At 43.3% G+C, this 27,877-nt stretch overlaps 1 protein-coding gene across 5 annotated transcripts in view; it reads left to right on the forward strand.

Annotated features, from left to right (window-relative positions):
* The window catches only part of LOC139278583 (copine-8), a 435,806-nt gene that overhangs the window by 85,216 nt on the left and 322,713 nt on the right, over positions 1 to 27,877 (forward strand). For 4 of the 5 annotated variants that reach the window (XM_070897510.1, XM_070897511.1, XM_070897512.1 and 1 more), the window contains exons 3-4: positions 18,012 to 18,058; positions 20,279 to 20,382. In XM_070897510.1, the coding sequence (XP_070753611.1) occupies positions 18,012 to 18,058; positions 20,279 to 20,382 (151 nt within the window). The remainder of the gene's footprint in view (positions 1 to 18,011; positions 18,059 to 20,278; positions 20,383 to 27,877) is intronic. The other variant, XM_070897513.1, reaches the window with a different exon arrangement.

The following is a 27,877-nucleotide window of genomic DNA, read 5'->3' on the forward strand; positions in this document are numbered from 1 at the left end:
GGAGGCATCCGCCCGCGGGAAACCTCCGTCCGCAATTTCTGGGCCTATTTCTTTGCAGTGGCCAACAGTAAAATGTAAATGTGTATTTTCATGATTTTTATTGTCAAAGGACTCAACATTTATACTGTCCTTGCCACTCAAGTTGAATCAAGTTGAATTTGGGGTTGAGAGGGTTCCATGAATTTATCTAATTCCCATCTAAGGAATTTTCATATGGTCTAAAGGGGACCATTAAACTGCTTTCCGTGCTCATAATAGTTTACCTTCAAATCAATAAAAGGTAAAATAATACATATTTTGTTTATAATATTGTGAAGAATGATACAAAAAGAATAATGAATCACTGATTATCCAACGTGATAAATTCTTGGGGATGGGCATAATTGACTTCTTCAGATCAGCCATGATCTTATTGAATGGTGGAGCAGGCTTGAGGGGCCAAATGGCCTACATATTTCTTATGTTATATTCTTATGCAAGCATTTGTTGCAATACAACGTTGATTTTTTTGTTAACCAGTGATTACTGTAAGAATGTTAGGAAGTATTCTTTGCTTCTTTGGGGGGACCAGTGTCTTACAACTATATCCAGGGAAAAGAATGTTTTTTAGGTCATGTTTTCATATGATGGCTGGCCCCTGGCTCTGGTTGTTGAACTGGGAGTTAGAGGGCTCATGTGCAATTTTATTTCAACAGAATTAACAAATTAACCCACTGGCAATCACTGGACAGCTAAATTATATGTTTGTCGTAGTGTAAACCATCTCAGATTGGAAATTAGCAGTGCACAAAGTTATTGTACAAATGCATTTTTATCAGGTTTTTCTTTCCACTTAGAGGCAGAATAGTTGGGAGGATTTTGATGTGTGACAACATCACGCGAAACTACAATAAATTGCACTTAAATGGTGCCTTTAACATATGAAAATGTCCCAGTTGCTTCACAACAGTGTAATCTGATAAAAAATGACACTGAGCCAAAGAAGGAAGTAATTGAGAAGGTGCCTAAAAGCTTGGTCAAAGAGGTAGGTTTTAAGGACAATCCTAAAGGAGGAGAGCGTGAGAGGTGGAGAGGTTTAGGGAGGAAGTTCCAGCTGAAGGCATGGCCACCAATGATGGGGCAAAGGGAGTGGGGGATCCACAAGGGGCCAGAGTTAGAGGAATGGAGAGGTCTTGGACGGTTGTAGGGCTGGCACAGTAATTCTTGAGCTCTTTTTTTTTTAGCATGCATTAGATAAAAGTACTTTAGCTTAGATTAAAAATATTGGGCGTGATTTTGTGACCAGAGGCTCCAATCCGCAAATACAAATTTGCCTACCTTGGGCCTCGGGATCCAAGGTGATTTGCGCTCCTGGGCTTCTCCGGGAATGCGCGGGTAAAGGCCCACGTACCTCAGGGGCGCGCGCAGTTCACAAGCGGTTCGCAAAGGCCCCTGGGATCACATGGGCTGGCCCAGTCACTAAAAGAAGGGGATTCTCATTCATCCTGATGGAATCCCTATAAGCATGAATTGGGATGTCACTAAAAACACAATTACGCACCAATTAAATTAAAAAAATTACATAATTACAATTCATTTAATTTTTTGAAAAAAAAGTAAACATTTTAAAGGGACTAAAAATAACCTTAACATTTTTAGAGGTGTTTTAATGTGTAAATAATTTTTTAATGCATTTTTATATTCATTTAAACTTACTTTATCGGTAAGAATCTCATGGGCATTCACTAGCCAAATAGCCCAACTCTCTGCCTACAGATGCCCTTTTCTCAGGATCGATCTGTCAGAAGATTCTTGACAGATTGCAAGTTCCGGGTTTTTGCACATGCGCACCTTGTATGCACCCGTAGAAGCCGCAAAGTATGGGCCATTATTTCCATTGGCAGAATAATCAAAGACAAGCGGCTATGAACTGTAAGCGTTAGATACATAAAGGGTGGAGATTAAAAGGAACTTTTTCCCACTAAGTTATTAGAATGCAGAATGCTTTGCCACATGTGTTAATCAGTGCTAAATACATTTCATCAGTGAAATATATACTGGTTAAATACTTAAAGAAGAATACAAAAGAGTATGAGGAGAAAGCAGGAAAACAAGGCTGTTTAAAATCAGTTCCCGGGACAGGCTAATTTGAGCTCAAGCAAAAAGGTCTGTATGATCTCATCTCATAGTCTGAATACTGCAGATGGTGAAGTCTGAAGTTACATGGCACCATGAAGATACCATATAATAGGTGCTATCTAACTTTAATCTACCATGGAATGGGACTGAATTACTGGCTCATGGCAAGGTTAGTGCATTTTTAATATTTTAACTGATGTTGGTAACCTTGAACAGTGCTACATACTGACCTATATGGGTTTTCAAAGTACATAATGAATTACTGAAGATGCAGCTTTATTAAGACCATGGAATTAAGTTTTGATTACTTAAGATAGTACAGTGCATTCAGGATACATTTTAACATATTGGCCCAGCTTTTGCTGGAAAAAAATATAATGGCATGTGAATGACACATGGCGCTATTAAAGTGCAAATCGACCAGCAACTTGTGGCGAGGAAGAGCTACCCCATGAATTGCGAATCAGCACAAGTTGCTGAACGATTTGTTCCACTCAGCCATTAGCTTCGCGAAAACTGCATCTCGCCCTTCCCCACCCTGTGATTTTCCTGCAGTTGCTGCATTTGCACATTCGTTTCCCATTAACCTCGCCACAGAAAGTTAAATAATTAACAGTGCAAGTACCCCTTTAACGAGTTGACAATTGTTAATGATGCCAATCAACCTCTCTTGCCCAGAAAGTGAACAATTAACAGTGTGGCATCTCATTCCTTGTGAATTGTTGGAGATTTAAAAAATTTAAATTTTTTTTTTAATGTTTCCTTTCTGTCTCTTTTTTCTCTTTCTCAATCTAATCTTTCTTGCGTTTTCTTTATTTCTGTTTCGTACCTGATTTGACATTGAATTAACCCACTCTAATTCATTCTACTTCTCAGTTCTTCCTCTGTTTATTTCATTGGTTAAGGGGATGCTGTTTGTCCCATTGTTCACCAAGATGAAAGATTAACTGTTGCCCTCGCCGCGCTATTATCAGCTCGCATTTCCAGCAACTTCGTGGGAAAATCTTTTTAATCCTAAATGTGCATGAACAAGTCTAACTAACCGGACAAGTCGTGAGATGCCCCACTCCAGCAAAACCTGGGACGTTAATGTTTTGGGCAGGAGTAAACCATTGGAGCAACTATTCTACCCTCAAAACCTTTCTTACCGTGTTCTAAAACAAACACCCACTGCCTCAACCCCATCCACAAGATCACAAAAATAAACTTGTCAAATATAATCTGTTCCTTATAAACCCCAATAAGATCATGCACTTCTAGATAATTCCTTATCTTATCCCTCATCAAAGTCTCAAATAAAAGAAGCTTGTTCTCTTCAGTACAGCAAATTTCTGTTAACACTTTTACCACAAAATAGAGGACCTATTTTGACAAAGCCCAAGGTGGCTGCTGTCACCAGCTGCAGGATTCTTCATTAAGATCTTCCTAACACTCTGTACACAAATTTGATACTTCAAGCATATCCTCATGTCCCAGAATCTGTGATTAAGCAGACAGAATTTGCCTGAAATCGCTTGCAACAAGGGTCCTGTGAATGCGATACCTCTAAAGGGATGCCACAGATTTCTTTCTAACTTATCAAGTCCAAGATGAGTGAAAATATACACCAATTATGCTATTGTTTTATAGGTAAATCCTACAGATGCCGTATACACAGGGAAACTTTAGGAGTTGGTCAGGAACCGAGTTTCTTAAAATTTATCTTTAGTCTCAGGTCAAATGTCAACATATTATGAAAGAAAGTTGAAATAAACCACACAAAACAAAACCTAAGTTAAATCAAACTGGTACATTATTTTGCACATTATATAGTAGACAGAGTAAAGTACATAACACTTTTCATTTTGCAAAATGTGGTTGCAGTTTTCAAAATCAATGACGTTTACTTGGAGTCACATCATTATACATGGGCACCATGCACCTTTAACCTGGCCTGTCAGTGTTCAGACGTGACATTCACTTTCTCCACAGTCAGCACAGATCCCCATCCCCATCCAAATTCCCAGGCTCCTGAATTCCCCAGCGAGCTTCTGAATGTGTGTGTGCAGTGCCGCATTACAAGGGTCCTGTGCTCAGCAGGACGGAGGCCTCATCGCTGATCCTGTGAGCAACAGTATTTGCCATAAAAGACTTGACTTTCCACCAAGGAGAATTGCTCTCACCAAATGCCTCAGTGGGCAGCATCAGGAACAAGGCCATTTAGACTTCTAGAAGAAAACTAAGACAAGAGCACAACTAACAGAGAAAATAAAAACAAAAGGGGAATGTGCATACCTAAGTGGTAGGGGAAGAAGAAGAAAGATTTTATTGGAGGCCTGGTGAGATAAATAAGTTTCAAATTACACGGATGCAAAGTGTAGGTTCCTCTACCTGAAAAAGAGAGTTTATATTCTAATAAAAATATGGAGAACGCTTTAAACATATAAAAGCATCAACATGTTACATCTGTAGGTATAATGGTATGTTTCTGTAGGGTATTTACACAGGTATATTTCTGTAGAATATTTACACAGGTATATTTCTGTAGGATATTTACACAGGCATATTTCTGTAGGATATTTACATAGGTACATTTCTGTAGGATATTTACACAGGAGAGAACCAGATATTATGGGCCCAAGTTTCCACATGATTTGCGCCTGATTTTTAGGAGCAACTGGTGGAGAACGGACTATCTTAGAAATCGCAATTCTCCACATTTTTCTTTCTGCAGTTCTAGTCAGGTAGAACAGTTCTACTTTGGAACAGAATTTTTTCTTCAAAAGGTGGCATGTCCGGCCACTGACGCCTGATTTCAAAGTTTCCACAGTGAAAACGTACTCCAAACTAAGTTAGAATGGAGCAAGTGAAGATTTTTGTAGAACTGGAAAATACCTGTTCTACACATTAAAAAATCAGGCGCAGGTTACAAATTAGGCGTCCAGAACGAGGTGGGGGGGGGGGAAGGGAAGTCATTAAATTCTACAATAAATCCTTATTTATACTTCTACAAATATTATACAAATAAATCCAACCTGAATAAACATTTATAAGCAAAGAAAAGATTAAATAAACCATCTTCCTACCTGTGTGAAAGTGCTTCAGGCACGGAGAATGCTGCAGTCAGCCTGAGGCGCCCGTTCTTCCCGCGGGGGGGGGAGGAGGAGGCGCCCGTTCTTTCCCGCGGTAGGGGGAGGAGGCGCCCGTTCTTCCCGCGGGGGGGGGGCGGCGCCCGTTCTTCCCGCGGGGGGGGGGGGGAGAGCAGGCGCCCGTTCTTCCCGCGGGGGGGGGGAGAGGAGGCGCCCGTTCTTTCCCGCGGGGGGAGAGGAGGCGCCCGTTCTTCCCGCGGGGGGGGGGGGAGAGGAGGCGCCCGTTCTTCCCGCGGGGGTGGGGGAGGAGAGGAGGCGCCCGTTCTTCCCGCGGGGGTGGGGGAGGAGAGGAGGCGCCCGTTCTTTCCCGCGGGGGGAGAGGAGGCGCCCGTTCTTCCCGCGGCGGGGGGGGGGGAGAGGAGACAGTGAGAAGGCTGCAAGTGCTGATGTGCTGATGGCAATGTGCTTTTATTAAAAAAATGTTCAAAAATTAAACAGCTACAAAGAACTACAAAAATGGCCGAGTGCCAATGTTTCCTTCACACTGCGCATACGCGAACGCTCCAAAGCGCACGCGCAGCGTTGCCGGCAGGAAAAAAACTAATTTAAATAGTACCCGCCCCCTCCCACTTACAAAATCGGCGCGAGTGTAGGCTCCGTCCCCCTGGGCGCCGCGCCAAACAGACAAGGAGCTGCAGAACGCTCCAGAATCGCGATTTTCTTTTAGGCGCCGTTTTAGGCACGAAAAATGGGCGCCCAGCTCGGAGGGGCGCCCGTTTTTTATCGTGTGGAAACTTGGGCCAATTAGATCCGAGAAAGTTAAGAAAGCTGCTAATAAAATAGCTGAAGAAAAAGCTTATGACCTTAAGAGAAGAAAGTACAGGAATTCATAGGGGCAAGTAAATGTGAGGGGATTATTGGGAGTAGTAGGTAATAATAAATTTGGTTCGCACAGGTCAGTCGACAAACTGGACCTTGAGAGTGAGTCATTGGGGAGCAAGGATGGGGACTGGTACAAAAAACTACGAGGCCAAGAAACGCAGAGAAGTGCTGAAATAATCAAGAAAACAGCAATATTGAATGGATTGAGGCATGAAAATGAAATAGGGGTGGTAAGAAAGCCTGCCAAGCTAATCAGGAGGTTACAGTAATGAACAGATACAGATATTGCCCGTAATGCAGAAGGAAAATAGGTAATGGAGGAAGAGGTAGTTAAGAAACCAATAGAGATAGCTGGAATGAAAATGCAGACTGAAAGAAATAAGGAGACTGTGGTCAAAGGAGATTCATTGTTCAGCTAGGGGATAGCCATTATGCTGTAAGGACACTACCTATAGGTTGATGAGTTGTTTACCTAGATCAAGAGCAGTCCACATTAATGAAAGGTGAAGAGAACCAGAAGTGGGAGTATGTGTAGGGGTTAACTACATAGAGAGAAAGAGGTGTATGTGAGGATTTCCTCAAATAGGGGATGCAAAGTAGTGTTCTCTAGTTTACTTCTGATAGTTTGTAAATTTGGGGATTTCATCAAGAAAATTGGTGATGTAAATGTGTGACTGACAATCTGATGTGAAAATTATGATGCCATCTTCTTAAGTGACAGAGAACATTTTCAAGATAAAAATAATTAGTACAGGAGAGACAAGATGCACCTAAATAAAGCAGGAACATTGAGACCCATAAAGAACACTGGGGCAGTTATCAAGAATCCTTTAAATTAGACAGGCAGTGGAGAGGAAAAGAATGCTAACTGAGACTAATTGAACCAACAGGCATGAGCACAGTTATTCAGAGAGATGTACCAAATACCAGTATTAGGGCAAAAGAGGAGGAAAATCTACAATAATGGTGCAAATCATGACCAGTTAACCTTTTTTGGTGATGTTGGTCGAAGGAGGAATATTGGCCAAGTAATAAATCAAGACAACTCCCTGCTACAAATAACACATGGGATTTTTAACATCTACCTGTAATGCCACCTTGGCTTAATATCTCGGTCAAAGAATGGAACCTCCAACAATGTAGCACCTCCTTAGTACTGCTCAACTGTAAGAACATAGGAACATAAGAAATAGGAGCAAGAGTAGGCCATACGACCCCTCAAGCCTGCTCCGCCATTCAATAAGATCATGGCTGAACATCAACTCCACTTTCCATCCTATACCCATATCACTTGATTCCATTCGTGCCCAAAAATCTATCAATCTCAGCCGTGAATATACCCACCGTCTGAGCATCCACAGCCCTCTGAGGTAGAGAATTCTAAAGATTCACAACCCTGTTCCAGATTTGCCTAACTATTGCTTTGTACAGACTCATCATAATTTCTTTGCTTTTATTTTCAATCCCTCTGTATTCTATTTATTGGCTTTTTAAAAAAACTAGTTTACCCATTATTTATTCTTGTTCTGAAAATATATTGACCTCGTCTTTCTGTATTAAATTACATTTGCCAATTCTAGTAGCCTTTTTATGTCCTCCTGTTGTCTTTGCATTCTTCCTGTTAGTTTGATCCTCTGCCATTAAGACAAGAAAATCAAAGTCAAGTGCAAAAGGGAGAAAATACTTTTCATGCACACTATCTTTTGGTGATTTTCTTGCAATAATGTGAATCAAAATATTTCACTGATATTTTCAATAATTTTCTTGGTGTGTTCACACCTGTATTTAAGATGTACCTGAAACGATTCAAAATACATAAAAATGTAAAATAAACTGTCTACAGGAAAAATTTAATTGTGATTTGAGAACATTGCTAAGGTGGCATTGGTATTTCCACTTCAGCTGTTTTATTGGTTCTCAATGCAACGAGTGCCAAGTTATGTGTAGCTTTGAACTGCTGATTTTATTAGTAATTGGGTTAAGCTTATCCAAATACTTTATTCCAAAGACTGTGTTCAAAGCCCATACACACTTCCTGAACAGTAAGAAATGTAAAAAGATGTCTTCTGTCAAATCTAACTCGTGTCTCATTACCCACATACACTCTGTATCAGGGATACCTTTGAAGACAATTCCTGAAATTGACCTAAAATGCACCTCAGTAAAGAGTAGGTGGAAATGTGCCACTTTTGATAATTTTATGATGAAACCTAACCTCGCTGCTGGAGCTTTGAAGTCCTTTCAGCATATATCTTTATTTATTCAGGCACTCTCGTGATTGAACCCTTAGGAGTTAGTCATCCAGACATGTATAATATGATTTATGCACATCAGACCTCCTCCGAAGCAATACTATTTTTGAAAGTCTATGAATAGTCACTGTGTGGAAGCCTTGCTGTGAAAGAGAAAGGGATATTGCTCACTGTTAACTCATGTTTCCCAAAGGAAAATCCTTCACACACAGATATGTCATGTTGCTTTCTATATTTTGATTCATCGAAGTACCTTGTTATTTTCTCATTTAGAGCAACTGTTCCTAGAACTGACCATGCCATCACTTGCAAGCCGTGTATAGAGATGTTACCACACAAACAGGCCTCTAATGGATATTCCGTGCAGCTATTCAGTCTTTCAGTTAGTTGTGCGGACAGAAGCTTAGAAAATCTGTGAGTGCAAGATATTTATTCTAAAGGAATTACTATAGCAAAGAATATTTGCTTTTCTGCATGCTGTGGGAAAAATAAGTTGCTTAAATAATATTTCAATAATACTGTAAAAATAAAAGAAGTGCCTCCCTACAGAGAGGGAACAAAATTCTCTGACTAGGGCCACTTTTCCACATCTCCACTGGTTATAATGGGCCCAAGTTTCGGGCCACGCCTAGAACGGCGCAGCCCCGACCTGGACGCCCGTTTTTCGCGCCACAAAGTGTGCCTAAAAAAAACTTACAGATTCTCCGGCTCCCTGCTGGTCCTCTGGAGTCGGGCGCGGCGCAGCACAAGCTGTGGGGGGCGGAGCTAGGTCCCTGCGCTGAAAACAGTGCCGGGATCTCTGCACATGTGCGCTACAGTGGGCGCGCATGTGCAGTAGCTCCAGGCGCCCAAAACTGTGTGGGAGGGACCCGAAGCACGCAACCCCTAGCCCTGGCCGAATGGCCTCACTGGGGCTGCGTGCATAAGGCTGCCTCCCACGCCCAGCTCCTGCTTCCCCCCGATCCGACTCGACTCCCGCTTCCCCCGCCCCCGACCGGACCCGACCCCGACCCGACTCCCGCTCCCCACCCCCCCGCCCCCGGACCGGACTGGACCCAACCCGTGCTTTACCTCCCCCTCCCCCGACCCGCACTTCCCCCCCCTCCCCCCCCGACCCGAACCGAACCGGCACTCCCCCCCCACCCGAACCAACCCGACCTCCCTCCGCCCCCCTGACCCGACCCGCGCTCCCGACCCCGACCCGCGCTCCCGACCCCGGACTCTGGACCCGACCTGACCCAATGCCACCTACCTGTAAATCTGGTGCTGGGGACAGACCCTGCCCGAAGTCTTGAGCCCGTTCAGCCTCCCTCCCCCTTCTCCTTTCCCCCCTTCTCCTTTCCCCCCTTCTCCTTTCCCCCCTTCTCCTTTCCCCCCTTCTCCTTTCCCCCCTTCTCCTTTCCCCTCTTCTCCTTCCCCCCCTTCTCCTTCCCCCTTCTCCTTTCCCCCTTCTCCTTTCCTTTCCCCCCTCCCCCCTTCTCTTTCCTCTTCTCCTCTCCCCCCCTTTCCCCTTCTCTTCTCCCCCCTCTCCTCTCCCCCCATTCCCTTCCCCCCCTTTCCCCTTCTCCTCCCCCCTTCCCCTTCTCCTTCTCCTCCTCCCACTTCCCCTTCTCCTCCCCCTTCCCCTTCTCCTCCCCTTCTCCCCTTCTCCCCTTCCCTCCCCCTTCTCCCCCTTCCCTCCCCTCCCCTCCCCCCTGCCCCACCCTCTCTCCCTCTAACCCCCTCCTCCCCCTCCCCTTGCTGTCAGAAACACAGACACTGACAGACAGAGAGTGAGACACACACACAGATAGACAGACAGAGAGAGACACACTGGGGGGGGGGCATCCCAGCACGCTGTTGGAGGGCTCCCGGTGCTGCAGTCGGTAAGTAGAAAATGTTTTATTTATTGATTTAAAAAAACATTATTTCTTATTAATTTTTTTTGATTGATTTATTGGTTGATTTATTGATGTTTTTAATCATTTATTATTGATGATGGCTCTTTATTTGTAAAACTGAAGTGTTTAATGTTTGTAAACTTCCCTTTAAACCCCCTCCTCCCCATTCCCTACACCTGATTTGTAACCTACGCCTGATTTTCTAAAGTGTAGACAAGGTTTTTTCGAGCGTACAAAAATCTTCACTTACTCCATTCTAAGTTAGTTTGGAGTAAGTTTTCACTGCCGAAACTTTGAAAACAGGCGTAAGTGGCCGGACACGCCCCCTTTTGAAAAAAAAATTCTGTTCCAAAGTGAAACTGTTCTAACTGACTAGAACTGGAGCAAACTAAATGCAGAGAATTTGAATTTCTAAGATACTCCGTTCTACATCAGTTGCTCCAAAAAATCAGGAGCAACTGAGGCCGAAACTTGGGCCCAATGTGCAAAAGGTTATTAGCAAGTAACCTGCTCACCATCTTAGCCAGGGAATGGTGTGTTATGTGGGGAGTATTCCCAAAGCAGGACCCAAATAGCTCTGGAAGTGCACAAACACTTTGTAAAGGACACAGTGGAAAACCCAATGCACTGGCAGCACAAAGTAAGCTGGCAGCCACCAATGTGCTGTTAGCAGAATTTTGAAAGTTGTGCTTATTCCACACACTTGCTTCCTACAGGTTGTAATGTAACTTATATTTTATTTTGAAAGATAAAAGAAGGTGATTATTTTCAATAGGCTATTTGTATTTACAATTTGTGAGTGTAACAGAATAGAAATTTCCTTACATTTTTTTTTTTACAAGCACCATCTGAAGTAAGTGATGTGTATCAAAACATGGATTTCAATTAATGAGGTAGATTTGGAACACATGAACAAAATTATTCTGGATATTTTGAAACTTAAGTTGAAATAGTCTAATTCTGGGTATGAACTAACTACTGAATTTGTTACTTTTAGAACATGAAATTATTGCTTTGAGAGTTATAGCCCCATGTGCTTAATGTCAGGAAAAAAATAACACCGCCCGCCCACTTTTTTGGGGTGGAGTCATCAGAATGAGCGAAATCAACGCCTATAATATCACCCAGTGTTAATTTCCGCACTGATTTAATGCTGAGATTCAATAATACCGCCTGCCCACTTTTCTTTGTCGTAAAGAGCATTTTTACCGAAACTAGCAGCCATGAGATCGCTCAGCGTCACTTTCACTACCGCGCACACATATCGCCCACAATATCACTCGCCCAAAAAAATGCCCAGAAAAAGTGGAACTAACCGGAACTAATCACAGCGTTATGGACGCATGTTCTACATCACATGTCGCATCCTTTAAAAGGCTGCTGTGTGATCAATTGGTGGAAAACAGAGAGCTACTGCAATGGGGCCTGTCCTTTCTCACCCTCTCTTGATGACCAATTACATGCTGCAGACTCAAGATGGCCGAAGGAACGCTCCACAGCATTATGTGCCCAATGTAAGACATGCCAGACTGTTGAGGAGGACCAGACGTGACACACCCCGCAAGTACAGGGAGAAGCAATCTTACCTTGACTTGCCCGACACCACCTGTCTTCGGAGACTGCTCTTCCACAAAGAGGTTATCACTGAGGTATGCCAGCTGATAAGGGGAGATCTGCAGCCTGCCAGCAACATCAGTACTGCACTGTCCGTCGAGCTCAGAATCACCGCGGCACTGTCGTTCTGCACCTCTGGTTCTTTTCAGGCCACAGCTGGCGACATTTGCGGACTTTCTCAGCATGCCACACATTGCTGCATTAAACAGGTCACTGAAGGAGGGACTTGACCAGGGAGGCACAGAGTGAGAGGGCTCTAGGATTCTCCAGAATTGCAAACTTCCCCAAGGTGCAGGGAGCAATAGATTGTACACACATTGTGATGCGGGCACCTTTTCAGAATGCAGAGGTTTTCAGGAACCGCAAGGGATTCCACTCCCTGAATGTCCAACTTGTTGTTGACCACCAGCAAATTATACTGGCAGTGAATGCTCAATTTCTGGGCAGCATCCATGATGCTCACATCCTGCGTGAGAGCACTGTATCTGACTTGTTTAATAATCAGCCATAAGGCCAATGCTGGATGCCTGGTGACAAAGGGTATAATGACCCCCCCTGCATGACACCCACACCAAAGCCAAGAGGCGATACAATGAGAGCCCAGAGCCACTCACAATATCATGGAGAAAACCATTGAAGTGCTTAAGCAGCACTTTCGATGCCTGGACCACTCAGGAGGCGACCTCCAATACCACCCTGAGCAGGTAGCTCAATTCGTCGTGTTGTGCTCCATACTACACAACTTGGCTATCAGGAGGTGGTCTGTCTGATGAGTCTGACAGTCCACCTCACCAGAGAGAGGAAAAGGGGGATGAGGAGGCGGACACTGACATCGGCCCAGACAATCAGGCTGACGCTGAAGCCATGCCCCCGCCCCCCTGTAGACTGCATGAAAGGGTCTGTGGTGGCATGATAGCTGCAAGAGCCTTACGTCAGGAACTCACCAATGATCGCTTTGCCTGAAAGAACGTTGGTGTGATTTACAAAGCTGACACACTGTTGGGTGTGCATGTGATACATCAATGGTGGGCATCACCTTGGTGACAGTTAAAGTTTAAGTTGATTGAAGTTAAGTGTCATTATACCCTTTGATATTAAGGAATCACCAGTGTGTAACGGTGCAGCTATCTGAACCAATGCACAACAAGGTTTTGTTAAATAAAAAACATTTAAACCGAACATTTGTCTGAAATCATCAGTATTTCTGTAAAAACCAACCCTCCCCCCCCCCCCCCCGCTTCTCCTCCCCACATCTATCCCTTCCCCTTCCCCTCCTGACTCTAAGCTGCCTGGCTGAGGAGCTCCTCAGGAGATGCTTCATTGGGAGGTGGGGGGACGATGGCCGAAACGCTGCTTGGACGGATATGCGTGAGGACGGTCCCAAGGTGGGAACGTGCTCCGAGCCAGAAACAAGATGTTGCTGCTGGCTCTCATGTGGTTGGCAATGGGGGTGTGGCATGGTGGGAACGTGCTCCGAGCCAGAAACAAGATGTTGCTGCTGGCTCTCATGTGGTTGGCAATGGGGGTGTGGCATGTTGGGGTGCAGTGACGCGCTCCGGGACTACTGGGAGCCCTCTGCCACCAGTGTTCCTGGCTACCAGCTCCAGGGCCTCCTCCATCCCTTCCATGTTAGATCTTATTTGTTGGACAAAAACTCAATGCCAACTATGTTCTTGGTACTGAGTAGGCTTTTTGCTACTGGTGAATCTCCCTCGTGCCTCCCACAACAGCCAAACAAGCACACACCACAGCCACACACGCTTTCAGTGCCTCTGAGCTCCCTCTCTCTCTGTCTCCTCTTCTGCGCATGTCATGATGACCCTTGACCTCCTGAATCACCAGAATTGAGCATTGCCATGCCGTTGCTAAGGACGGCGACACTTTACGGCTGGAGGTCAGCAAGATTTAACGTTACCGCCCATTTCATATCGCTTGCGGTAACGCCTATTTTCAAAAATGGAGACTAGGCGCTTTGAGAATGGGCGAGAAGTCAATGATCTGAAAACCCATTTTTACCGCCCACGCCAGAAATAATGCCCATTTTTGAGCGATAAGCACAAAAGTGCAAAATCTAGCCCCATGTTTCTTTAGCCGGTGAGGAATTGAGAGTTTGTTTGTTTTTTCCAAAACAAATTTGAAAGAAACTGGAGATTGAATTGTCAAAGCTTTTATTTCAGGCACGGCTGCCGTTTATTTAAATGTGTTAACAGCAGAGAAAACCTGTGAACAGAAGCTTTTGTGCTTGTGGCCTCTTTGTTGTCTGTTAGAAAAGAAAACAAAGGGATTGTTTGTGGAATATTGATTGATGCTTATTGCTGTTGAAAATTCATTTAAAGACTCTGGTGGGCTAATTTCAAGGGTTAAGGAGTATTTTTATATATTTTAAAACATTGAAAATGGCACAAAGAAACTTTTTAGGATTTTATGGGACATGATTTGTTTGTTTATGGAAGTTTATGTTCATTAATGACTAGAAATCAGCAGATTTATTAATTGCGCACAAAATATTCAGCTTTTGCACTTAGAGTGCATAATGGTAGTTTATATCATGAAATTTTGTGCCTTCAGCTCATAAATTTCTGTCCTTTGAATTTAAGAAGGAGAAAATTTACACTTAAGCACTTTATGAAAGCAACATGAAGATAGGAACTGTCTGGCGACGAGGAAAGTGGGGAGGATTCCTAAGGGTGCAATAAGGGCCGTGGATGGGTCAGAGGTGGGAGCAAATGACGGAATGGGGCCTGATTGTTCAGAAGGAGCTATCAATATTTTGGATCCATATTGCTGGACTCCATTTCTCAACTAGGCTGTTGGACCCTGCTCCCCCTAAATTGTGTCAGATACCAGCAATCCCCATACTGTCAGAATCTGCCCCCCCTGCCTCAGTGCTCATCCTCACTCCAGGATTTCGGGACTCCCTCTCAGTGCTCACAAACCCTAGCATGCATCCCCACCGCTTCCTCATCCTAGAACTGCCCCTTGCACCCAGAACCTGAGATCTTTCTTCCCAATGCCCTCTTTCCGAGATCTCAGAATCTGCCTTTAGCTTTTAGTACCCCCTTTCCAATGTTCCTGGAATGCCTTTCACAGTGCTTTTAGAATTTGGGATGCTCCCTATCAACCACCCTGCCCCATCCCAGTAATGCCAGCTCTTAGGCCCCATTACTAATTATTACCTGGTTTTGAGGCTGCCCACAATGTCATGATAATTTGCTGGGTCAATGAAAATCACGTGGCCCATCAGAGAGAAACTTTTTTTTTTCCAGTAGTGACATCTGTCCGATAATTGCCTCTTGTTCCCACTGGCCAAGATCCTGAGCTACAACAGTGACTACACTTCAAAAGTACTTCATTGGTTTAAAAGTGCTTTGGGATGTTGTGAGGTCATGAAAGGTGCTAGATAAATGCAATCCCTTTTCTTTCCCTCTCTTTCATTTCTCTCCCGTGTCTTTTCTTCTCTTCTTTTTTTCCCTTTTTCCTTCTTTCTTTCTACACAATCACATGTATCTGAAATGAAATATATTTTGAATATTTATCATGCTCATGATCTGGCCAGGCTGGTATTGGGGAGCAGGCAGAGATCTGGTGGGGGTCACAGGCTGATATTAGGGAGCAGGTGGAGATCTGGCCTGGCTCACAGGCCGGTATTGGGGAGCAGGCAGGGAACTGGTGGGGGCATAGGCCGGTATTGGGGAGCAGCTGGAGATCTGGTGGGCTTACAGGCCGGTATTGGGGAGCAGGCAGAGATGTGGTGGGGTCACAGGCTGATATTGGGGAGCAGACGGAGATCTGGCCAGGCCCACAAGCTGATATTGGGGAGTAGGTGGAGATCAGGTGAGGGTCACAGGCTGGTATTGGGGAGCAGGCGGAGATCTGGTGGGGTCACAGGCTGATATTGGGGAGAAGGCGGAGATCTGGCCAGGCCCACGGGCTGGTATTGGGGAGCAGGCGGAGATCAGGTGGCGTCACAGGCTGATATTGGAGAGCAGGCAGAGATCTGGTGGGGTCACAGGCTGATATTGGGGAGCAGGCAGAGATCTGGTGGGGTCACAGGCTGATATTGGGGAGCAGGCGGAGATCAGGTGGGGCCACAGGCTGATATTGGGGAGCAGGCAGAGATCTGGTGGGGTCACAGGCTGATATTGGGGAGCAGGCAGAGATCTGGTGGGGTCACAGGCTGATATTAGGGAGCAGGCGGAGATCAGGTGGGGTCACAGGCTGATATTGGGGAGCAGGCAGAGATCTGGTGGGGTCACCGGCTGATATTGGGGAGCAGGCAGAGATCTGGTGGGGTCACAGGCTGATATTGGGGAGCAGGCGGAGATCAGGTGGGGCCACAGGCTGATATTGGGGAGCAGGCAGAGATCTGGTGGGGTCACAGGCTGATATTGGGGAGCAGGCAGAGATCTGGTGGGGTCACAGGCTGATATTGGGGAGCAGGCAGAGATCTGGTGGGGTCACAGGCTGATATTGGGGAGAAGGCGGAGATCTGGCCAGGCCCAAGGGCTGATATTGGGGAGCAGGCGGTGATCAGGTGAGAGTCACAGGCTGTCAACAGGGAGTGGCAGGGCAGGCTGGCGGTGCTAGAATAGCACGGGCAGCAGGAAAGATCCATGTAGGAAGGCAGGCCGAGGCTCCACAGCTACCACGACAGCTTCTTAATTTGAAAGATCTGTGGAGGGAAAAAAGGTTAAAATAATACAAAATATATAAAAATGTAAAATACATTTGAGGAGATTCTGGAGGAAGCTGCAAGAAATGCGAGACCCTTGTTCAGTAAACCTCAGGCTGGTGGTGCTGTGACACTGTGTCTCGTACTTTGGCGACTCAAATCAGGAATGCGAGGAATCAGTGGTAGGTATATGCAGATAGGTATACTGTAACCGGGACCGGTGTGACGGAACAGCCTGCGGAACACTAAGTGTCACTTCCTGAATGAACAGGAAGCGCACACTACACATGAAATTTTTAATATATTACAGATAACTATGGTGCATAAGTAACATACTGATATGTATTTATTTCTGTAATTGTAGTTCTTAATCAGCATATGTTTTATTTTTGTAACTAGTATGAAAGAAGGATAAGTTCCTGTATTCATCCACCTGCTGTGAATGAGGGAAGCACTATTTACACACCCGCGACTGTAAATTTGTGTTTTTTCCAGAGTGGGAGTGTGATGGAGGACTGTAAATTAGGCTGGAACCTTGCTTTCCCTCTTAGTTTAGGGGGTTAGAGGAGGCATGGCCAGGGGAGGAGACCCCTGGCCTGGTGGAGCATACCAAATGAAAGCAGACATAGCAAATTTAGGGCCCACTTCAAGTGTGTCGTCACTTCAGGGCAATTAGAAAAGAAGCAAGAGTTCAGACAGAATAAATTGTCCCCATGTATAACATGGGTTGTCGGAGATGGTGCCTTAGCTGGGGTCAGCTCCCGAGGTCATGGGTAGATACATTCTGGCACCAGGATGTCGGGCCCGCAGATTTCCGGCCCCCTATTTTTAAAAAAGGTTTGTCTGTGAATAGTGCTATGGGCGAAGTGATTGTAACTTGCCTATAATTTTATATAACAATGTAATTATATCATTTCATATGTTTGATTTACCCATATGTTTGTACCAAATACATATTTTCCAACTTTTTTCTAGTATGCACAATTCTATGTTTAAACTTCGTGATCTATTGTATATTGCTGTGCTTCTCATCCTCAAGCCTATTTCTAATGACTATAATCCCATAACAGACTCTGAGCCACACTTTTTACTTTTTATTTTTACACCTGTAGTCCATAAACAGTACAGATTTTTTTCCTGATCTAACCACGGTGTGAAGTGTACACATTATTTATTTCTGTACTCCAGGCTGTTCTTTTAGTCAGTGACGAATCACTTAACCTGTTTATTTGGTATTTAAGGTAATTATTCCTACTCATTCAAACTTTTCACGTGTGTTTGGTTAATTGAAGTGCAGGATATATATAATTTGCCTATGGGGAAACAATTCCGTTATAAAATTAACAACAATGTTAATCGTAATCTAGCGGCCCTAATTTCTTGTCAACTGTCCCAGTGATCAAGTATGGGAACGTATGTGTGCAGTAGTTTGTCATTATATGTATTAGCTGTAAAGCTAATTTATGTTATAGGCTATGGTGATTAATTGTAATTAATCTTTGTATCTGTGCATTGTTTTTTGCAGTTTGTGTTTTGTATTTGCAAGGAATTGGGAACAAAGAATGGCGAGAGGTATGTAAGCAATAATGCAACTTATAATAAATGCTGTATTTGAAAAAAAATAACGAATAAAATTTAATGTTAAAGTAATCACTAGAAACGTTAACTGACAGCTGACTTATTGCAGTAAGTAGGTTAGGCCTTTAGGGGGAACTCTTGAGAGGGCAGTATTGGTTAGCTTATAGCAGTGGATGCAAACATTGAAAGTAACTGGTTGTTTGTTATTTATAATCTTATGAGAGATAGAACATACTGCACGAGGCTTTTTGGCATTCCCTCCCCCAATTTGTGCGTATCTTTGCCGGGGTGGAATCTTTGCCCATCCCAGTGATGTACCATTGACTCCAGCCATATTTCCAGCTCAGGTGTCATTTACATGTGGGAGATTAGCTCAATGGTCTGCCATGTTTCCCACTATTTGCACTGTTCCAATGCGGAGTGTTGGGGCTGCCTGTTGGCCTCAATGGGCCTGTTCCCTGGAAGACAGCTCCTCACCGATCCGGAGTTGTTTCTCACCTCTCCCTGCCCAAGATCCGCTGAAACATTGACGGGGGGAGGAAGGGGGAGGGTTGGTAGAAAGGTGGAAAGGGTAGTCCTAACGGTCTTCAGTTTAAGGAAATTGCTCCTAACTTCCCCTTTGTTCTTTTAATGATCTTACATTTGTGCTCTTGTGTGATAGACATCAGCTATGGCTCAGTGGTAGCACTCTTGCCTCTGAGTTAGGAGGTCGTGGGTTCAAATCTTACTCCAGAGACTTGAGCACAAAAATCTAGGCTGGCACTCGAGTGCAGATATGATCTGTCTTTTGGATGAGACGATAAACCGAGGCCCTGTCTTACCCTATCAGACAGATGTTATTGATCTCACGGCACTTTTCCCAGGGGTCCTGGCCTACATTTGTCCCGAAACAATCCCGAAATAATATGGTCATTATCACATTGCTGTTTTTTAACATCTTGTTGTATGCATTACAGCAGTGATAACACTGTAAAGCGCTTTGGGATGTCTGAGGTCCTGACAGGTGCTATATCAAATTCAAACCTTTCTCTCTTTTACTGGATCTCCAACCAGTGGCAATAGCTTTTCCCTACTTCCCTTGTCAACAGTCTCTGGCCTGGAGTTTCTGCTCGGTTCTGCTTTTTTGGTGCAATTTGCCCAAAATCAGTGAAACCAGCGGAAAATATTGTGGAATTTTATGCTAATTATATTCAGCCCAACTCATATTTCTGTGATCTTTTGCGCTAGTTTAAAAAACATCGCGCTTGAAGCTGGCCCCATCCACAAAACTGACTACGGCTAGATTGAATTAATCACCATTGTGAGTTTCCGCTAATTGTGTTCGTTTGTGGGCCTTTGAGAAGGCTCCAAAAATGAAGGTTTTTTTTAAGGGGCTAGGACACTATTAGGCACGTTTTGAAAGTTTTTGAATTTTTTTTTAAACATACTAAGAAACTGACTATTGTACACCAATATAATTAGTATATATTTTTTTTAAAGTCATTGTCAGTATTTTAAAATCGGGTTACACACAGGTGGTGGACTAGACATTCTGATTCAATACATTTTTTGTGATAAACCTATTTTCAGATGTACTAACCAAACTGCACCAAGTTACTACTCTTAAATATATCAAGGAATACTTTTTAAAGGAAACATTAAAAAAAATAATTACGTTATAAAACGCTGCCCAATTGCACTGGCTCATGGCAGATATTACTTTCGGTGATGTGCAAATGAGTTTGAGCGGAAACTCGAGAAATGAAACATTTCTCAAAACAGGTGTAATTTTGGACGCACAAAGCGGAAGCTGTACCCTTCTGGTTTATTCATTTCTCTCACTGAGCTGATACTTTGTTAATACTATGTTAAGCTCATTAACTACAAACTTAACCTGGAGTTAAATATTCAATTTTCAATTAACCTCCACACCTTTTGTAATTATGCATGAGTTTTTCATAATTGATAGTTAACATATTGTTCGTGAATGTCCATGAAAGCAAATTGGACTATGATCATTTCCTAGAATGCAATATCTACCAGTATTACAGTGGTTTAGGCTTGTGTCTACTTTTTCATTAAAGAGAGAGGAAAATATGGCTCAACATTTCTAATTTGGGCACTTAAATTCAGTATATGTTTATCAATCACTGTATTTATGTATAATTCCAAACTCGTTATGTGTTTGTCTTACTGAATATGGTGCTTTAAATCAAATATTTTTCTTTTTTACAGTATGGAAGAACAGAAGCCATCGACAATACTTTGAACCCAGATTTTGTGAGGAAATTCCTTCTAGATTACTTCTTTGAAGAACGTCAGAATCTCCGATTTGATCTGTATGTATATATATATTGAAGATCTATAGCTAGAAAGTAATATTCATTTCACTGATAAAGATGATTTATGTCTACTTTTATTTTTTCAACAAAAAAATTCAAAATAACAAACGTAGTTGAATATTTTTCACTTATTTTAAATAAACTACTTTGAAAGAGCAAATATGTAGAATGCTGCAGTATATCATGGGATATTGACAAAAAGTTGGGAACATTTGTGTCAGATTGATGTATAGGGCATTTTATGGAGAAATCTGCTAGGCAGAAGGAACTTTAAAACATATGCAAATATTGGTCATCTGGTTTCTAGCTATTGCAGTTAATTAATTGAAACTTGTAACCGAAATTCATTTTGCGTTTTACAATGAATATATTTAATGAGTTCCACAGATCCTTAAAATAACCAAGTGAGCTAACTTGCATCTGAATTCTTAACTTTAGTCCATCTATTCTCTAATGTGAATTCTAAGCTCATTTGTTCTGTTTATGCATATCACGTAGTTTGATTATTTTTTTTTAACCATGATTTTTTATTTGCAATGTAATTCATTTTAAGGGTATCCAGTTCAATTGCGTCTGTATTAATGCTGCTTTTATGAGACATTTGTTTTTGGAGTGCATTAGAATAAAGGGAAGTCATCCAGAGTGAAGTACAGAGCTACCAATCTCAATAACGAATAATTTACAAATTCATTGTTTTATCACTGGAGTTTCCATTTGTATGATAGTACCCATTTGGTGGTGATTTATCTTACTACATTTAAAACAAACAGATAATGACTTATGCTAGTTAAATGTTGCAATTTTGAGCTTTACCAAGTAATCCTACATGTGTTATTGCATTGCAAGGACTTTGTGATATAAGAAAGAACATCCTCAAGACTAATGATTTTCTTTTGTAGTGCTAATATTTATAGACAAATATGGCAGCCAACTGCACACAGCAAGGTTCCAGCAACAGCAAGTGAGATAACTGACCAACTGGGAGGCAGAATATTATCTGAATGGTGACAGATTAGGAAAGGGGGAGGTGCAACGAGACCTGGGTGTCATGGTACATCAGTCATTGAAAGTTGGCATGCAGGTACAGCAGGCGTTGAAGAAGGCAAATGGCATGTTGGCCTTCATAGCGAGAGTATTTGAGTATAGGAGCAGGGGGATCTTACTGCAGTTGTACAGGGCCTTAGTGAGGCCACACCTTGAATATTATGTACAGTTTTTGTCTCCTAATCTGAGGAAGGACATTCTTGCTATTGAGGGAATGCGGCGAAGATTCACCAGACTGATTCATGGGGTGGCAGGATTGACATATGAAGAAAGACTGGATCGACTAGGCTTATATTCATTGGAATTTAGAAGAATGAGAGGGGATCTCATTGAAACATATACAATTCTGATTGGACAGGTTAGATGCAGCAAGTCCAGAACCAGGGGTCACAGTCTAAGGTTAATGGGTAAGCCATTTAGGACCGAGATGAGGAGAAATTTCTTCACTCAGAGAATTGTGAACCTGTGGAATTCTCTACCACAGAAAGTTGTTGAGGCCAGTTCATTAGATATATTCAGAAGGGAGTTAGATGTGGCCCTTATGGCTAAAGGGATCAAGGGGTATGGAGAGAAAGCAGGAATGGGGTACTGAAGTTGCATGATCAGCCATGATCATATTGAATGGTGGTGCAGTCTCGAAGGGCCGAATGGCCTACTCCTGCACCTATTTTCTATGTTTCTATTTGTGGCATTATTTGAGAGATAAATGTTGATGAGGAAAATAGACAAACACCTTGCTATTGGATCTTTTGCATCCAACTGAACAAGGAGATGGAGCCTCAGTTTAACATCGCGTCCAAAAGATAATAGTGCACCCATGTGTTTGTCTAGATTATGTGGGCAAGTCCTGCAGTGAGGCTTGCAATGCCAGAGGCGAAAGTGCCACCACTGAGCAAAGCTGGAACTTGATACTTAGAAAGTAGAACAAGAAAATTGGAAGCAGATTAGATTTTTGATTGATCTATTTTTAAAATTCCGAGCAGTATTTAGATCTGAATGAGACAAAGTTACATTTAGGGTTTGCTTTATATTTTTCTGAAGGCATTGTATTAAAGGTTTTTTTTCATCAAGTTTCATATAGATATAAAATTTGGTTGCAGAAATAAGGTAGACATCCTTCAAAAGCTTAATGCTGATAAATGTTGGTGTTCAAATCTGTATATACATTACTGTATACTCAGGAAGGGGTTAAATCCAGGTATCATACATAAATAACGTGCAATCAGTTGCCCTAAAAATTTGTGTAATTTAAAATATTTTATTCGATAAGGCCAGCATTTATTGCCCATCCCTAATTGCCTTTGAAAAGGAGGTGATGAACTGCTGTAGCCCTTGTGGTGAAGGTACTCCCACAGTGCTATTAGGGAGGGAGTTCCAGGATTTTGACCCAGCAACGATGAAGGAACAACGATATATTTCCAAGTCAGGATGCTGCGTAACTTGGAGGGGAACTTGCAGGGGATGGTGCGCCAATGCACCTGCTGCCCTTGTCCTTCTAAGTGGTAGAGGTGGTGGTTTTCGGAGGTACTGCCGAAGAAGCCATGGCAAGTTGCTGCAGTGCATCTTGTAGATGGTACACACTGCAGCCACGGTGCACCGGTGGTGGAGGGAGTGAATGTTGAAGGTGGTGGATGGGGTGCCAATCAAGCAGGCTGCTTTGTCCTGGATGGTGTCGAGCTTCTTGAGTGTTGTTGATGCTGCACTCATCCAGGCAAGTGGATTTAATACCATACATCAAGCATGAATAAATACACGAAGGCAATCTGGCATCATGAGCAGTATAAAACTAGTTTCCAGGTTACAGGCCTCCACTGTGCAATCAATTCATACTTTAGTCATACTTATAGCAGACCATTATTCTTCTATCAATTTACTTCTGTAAAATCTTTAGATCTCTTCCTCTGTTCTTATATTGAGAAAAAATCTCAAAGCACATGAACAAACATATAAGGGTGAAGGAGAGCCAAAGTTATGTGATCCTTATATTTTCTATTTGGCATTTAGTGAATTATATACCTGGTTGCCTAATAATATTTGTTGATTTGGACTGGTGGGAAAAGCATGGCATTCACAACCTTTGAGTATAATTTTATATGCCAGTTGAAATGCTATGTGTTTTTTCTTGGGGATTCTTCTATGTGTGCTTTGTACTTCCAATCCCAGGATTTATTTTGTGTATGTAATCTTTCCCTTAAAATTATCGGTGTGCTATATTTTTCTATGAAATGGAAGCCAAGAATCTGTTTGATGGGAATATATTTTATAGTCGGTTTGGACAAATCTCCAGATTCTTAAAGAACAACATGTTAAAAGCTTTTCTTTTGTACAAATATATTTCCCTTCCATTTTTGTACTATGAAGAATTAGCAAATCTGTAGAGTGCTGCAGTTCAACTCACTGGGCATTGACAACAATTGAGAATATTGTGGCAGGTTCTTTTAGAGGATATTCTTTTGTGAAATCTGTTAGTCAGGTGAAACTTTAAAAAAAAACAAAATATGCAAATATTAGCCATCTGGTTTCTAGCTATTGCATTTAATTCATTGGCATTCCTGTCCAATCATATACACACAATGGGCAAGGTAGATGGGAGAAAATTACACTATACAAGGGTGAGCCAATGTAGAAAGGTGGGAAGAGTTATAATATTTATGACTATCTGCGATCTTGTAAAACTGCCCCAAACATAAATTGGCTGATTTCACAGCCCTAATACAAATGATAGATTCACAGATAAATATTACATGAGTTGTAGGGCACTCTCCTCCAACTCTTCTCCATCCTCCTCCAACGCCTCTCCACCATCGTCCAGCTGAGTGGGACTGCACTCGCCTGGTTCCATTCTTATCTATCTAATCGTAGCCAGAGAATCATCTGCAATGGCTTCTGCATCATTACCTCTGGGGACCCCCAAGCACCTATATTTGGCCCCCTCCTATTTCTCATCGATGTGCTGCCGCTTGGCGACATCATCCAAAAATATGGCGTCAGTTTCCACATGTACGCTGATGACACCCAGCTCTGCCTCACCACCACTTGTCTTGACCCCACCATCGTCTCTAAATTGTCAGACTGCTTGTCCGACATCCAGTACTGGATGAGCAGAAATGTTCTCCAATTAAATATTGGGAAGACCGAAGCCATTGTCTTTGGTCCCCTCCACAAACTGCATTCCCTAGCCACCGACTTCATCCCTCTCCCTAGCATCTGTCTGAGGCTGAACCAGACTATTCGCAATCTAGGAGTCATACTTGACCCTGAAATGAGCTTCCTGCCACATATCCGCAGCATAACTAAAACCGACTATTTTCACTTCCGTATCATCGCCCGTCTGCCCCCTTGCCTCAGTTCCTCAGCAGCTAAACACGCTGGCAGTCTTGGGAATTTCTAGAGGTGTATGCTGGATATAATTATCAGCCCTTGTCGTTGATTCATGCGGTCCCGGGTCCGTTCGACTCTAAAGACAAAACCGTGCCTAACAGAGGCATGTGATGAGGCCGAGAGAGTTACCTTCAGGTGGTACAGCGAGGCACTCACTTCGGGTGTCCTGGAGCGTTGACGGACGCGTAGCCACACGGGGAACTCCGTTCCAGATGGTGGAGAAAAGTAAGCCACCGAACCCCCAAAGTTCAGCAGCTTTTTACCCCAGATAATACACAAAACTGGCTAGATGATTCCTGGTTACCATGGTTGCAGAGATGCTAGTTGGTCTTCCTGGTGATGCCTCTGTTCGAGATTGGTCATCTCGATGAAAACAATGGTAGGCCATTTCTATAAATGAGCAGTTCTTGAAGTGCTAACTGTTTGTTGAGTTCTTGACTGCTCCTTCATTGAAAGAGTCCAGAGGTGTTACATTTGGCCTGCAAACCTCATTGTCCATCCAGACATACCGGCTCCATGGACAAAAGGCGTTTTTCCACAAATCACACAAAGTTCAAAATGAAAAGACCTCTGCCTTTCATGATGTCAGCGTTGAGACTGGTCCCATGGCAACCCAAAAGACAGGCAGCTCCTGCTAACTTCACCAAAAATCAGTGCTTTTAAAGTCCATCAATGTCCAAACTCCATTTTGAAACACAGCCCATGTGCATCTCCATTTTAAACAGGTACAGATGCATTTTAAAAGTCCCAAAAATCGTTCCAGCCCATATACCTATTGATGTTGGCACCGGCCAAATCAGACACCCACCTCTGATAATAACAGCGCCAAACCTACGGCAGAATTACCACGCAACTGGTATGTGGATGAGACCCCAGTCTTCAGATCAAACCATAACTACCTTCCCAGGAGTTTCCTAAACTAAAACACACAGTTTCTAAAACTTGGACAACGAAAGAGTTCCCTGAAGGTCCAATGACTCCAAATCTTTAAAACTCGTTACAAGGTGGAGGCAGAAAAGTCTGTCTCCCTGAGTAATTCATAATGATACAAGGGAAAAAGTAAGTTGTTTTTCCCCACAGCATTTCTCAGAAATGAACTTAAGGCGGGTACCCTCTCCCACGGCCGCCAATTTTAATTACACTAGACGACCACACTTTGGGCACCCTTGTACATTCCCGTAAATGCATTAAAACCCGCGCACCACACCCGACGCAACATATACAACAGACTGGGTCAGCCCCGCTGGCCACCCAAATACGCATACATCCGACAGTACATTCACAACACATTTATAGCCACGGTGAAACAGCTTGTGAAGTCCGAGGCTGGTAATGCAGCAGTCTCAACCACCGATCTCAAACTGCTTCCCTCATTGCCTGCAGGTCACATAAAGCGAATATAAAGTTACAACGCATTGTACAATCACCAAAACGTGAGCGACTACTCGAGCCCAACATCCCACCATGGAGGAGACACCAGCTGAGTGATCTCCTTCTCGATCTCCCCGTTACGCTGTTCCAAAATAAAAAAGGGAAGGTGGCTCAACCGTGGCTATCAAGGGAAATCAGGGATAGTATTAAAGCCAAGGAAGTGGCATACAAATTGGCCAGAAATAGCAGTGAACCTGGGGACTGGGAGAAATTTAGAACTCAGCAGAGGAGGACAAAGGGTTTGATTAGGGCAGGGAAAATAGAGTACGAGAGGAAGCTTGCAGGGAACATTAAGACGGACTGCAAAAGTTTCTAAAGATATGTAAAGAGAAAAAGGTTAGTAAAGACAAACGTAGGTCCCCTGCAGTCAGAATCAGGGGAAGTCATAATGGGGAACAAAGAAATGGCAGACCAATTGAACAAGTACTTTGGTTCGGTATTCACTAAGGAGGACACAAACAACCTTCCGGATATAAAAGGGGTCAGAGGGTCTAGTAAGAAGGAGGAACTGAGGGAAATCCTTCTTAGTCGGGAAATTGTGTTGGGGAAATTGATGGGATTGAAGACCGATAAATCCCCAGGGCTTGATGGACTGCATCCGAGAATACTTAAGGAGGTGGCCTTGGAAATAGCGGATGCATTGACAGCCATTTTCCAACATTCCATAGACTCTGGATCAGTTCCTATGGAGTGGAGGGTGGCCAATGTAACCCCACTTTTTAAAAAAGGAGGGCGAGAGAAAACGGAATTATAGACCGGTCAGCCTGACCTCAGTAGTGGGTAAAATGATGGAATCAATTATTAAGGATGTCATAGCAGAACATTTGGAAAGGGGTGACATGATAGGTCCAAGTCAGCATGGATTTGTGAAAGGGAAATCATGCTTGACAAATCTTCTGGAATTTTTTGAGGATGTTTCCAGTAGAGTGGACAAGGGAGAACCAGTTGATGTGGTATATTTGGACTTTCAGAAGGCTTTCGACAAGGTCCCACACAAGAGATTAATGTGCAAAGTTAAAGCACATGGGATTGGGGGTAGTGTGCTGACATGGATTGAGAACTGGTTGTCAGACAGGAAGCAAAGAGTAGGAGTAAATGGGGACTTTTCAGAATGGCAGGCAGTGACTAGTGGGGTACCGCAAAGTTCTGTGCTGGGGCCCCAGCTGTTTACATTGTACATTAATGATTTGGATGAGGGGATTAAATGTAGTATCTCCAAATTTGCGGATGACACAAAGTTGGGTGGCAGTGTGAGCTGCGAGGAGGATGCTGTGAGGCTGCAGAGTGACTTGGATAGGTTAGGTGAGTGGGCAAATACATGGCAGATGAAGTATAATGTGGATAAATGTGAGGTTATCCACTTTGGTGGTAAAAACAGAGAGACAGACTATTATCTGAATGATGACAGATTAGGAAAAGGGGAGGTGCAACGAGACCTGGGTGTCATGGTACATCAGTCATTGGAGGTTGGCATGCAGGTACAGCAGGCGGTTAAGAAAGCAAATGGCATGTTGGCCTTCATAGCGAGGGGATTTGAGTACAGGGGAAGGGAGGTGTTGCTACAGTTGTACAGGGCCTTGGTGAGGCCACACCTGGAGTATTGTGTACAGTTTTGGTCTCCTAACTTGAGGAAGGA

This window comes from Pristiophorus japonicus, chromosome 13, assembly GCF_044704955.1.
Source record: "Pristiophorus japonicus isolate sPriJap1 chromosome 13, sPriJap1.hap1, whole genome shotgun sequence".
NCBI classification, from domain to species: Eukaryota; Metazoa; Chordata; class Chondrichthyes; family Pristiophoridae; genus Pristiophorus; species Pristiophorus japonicus.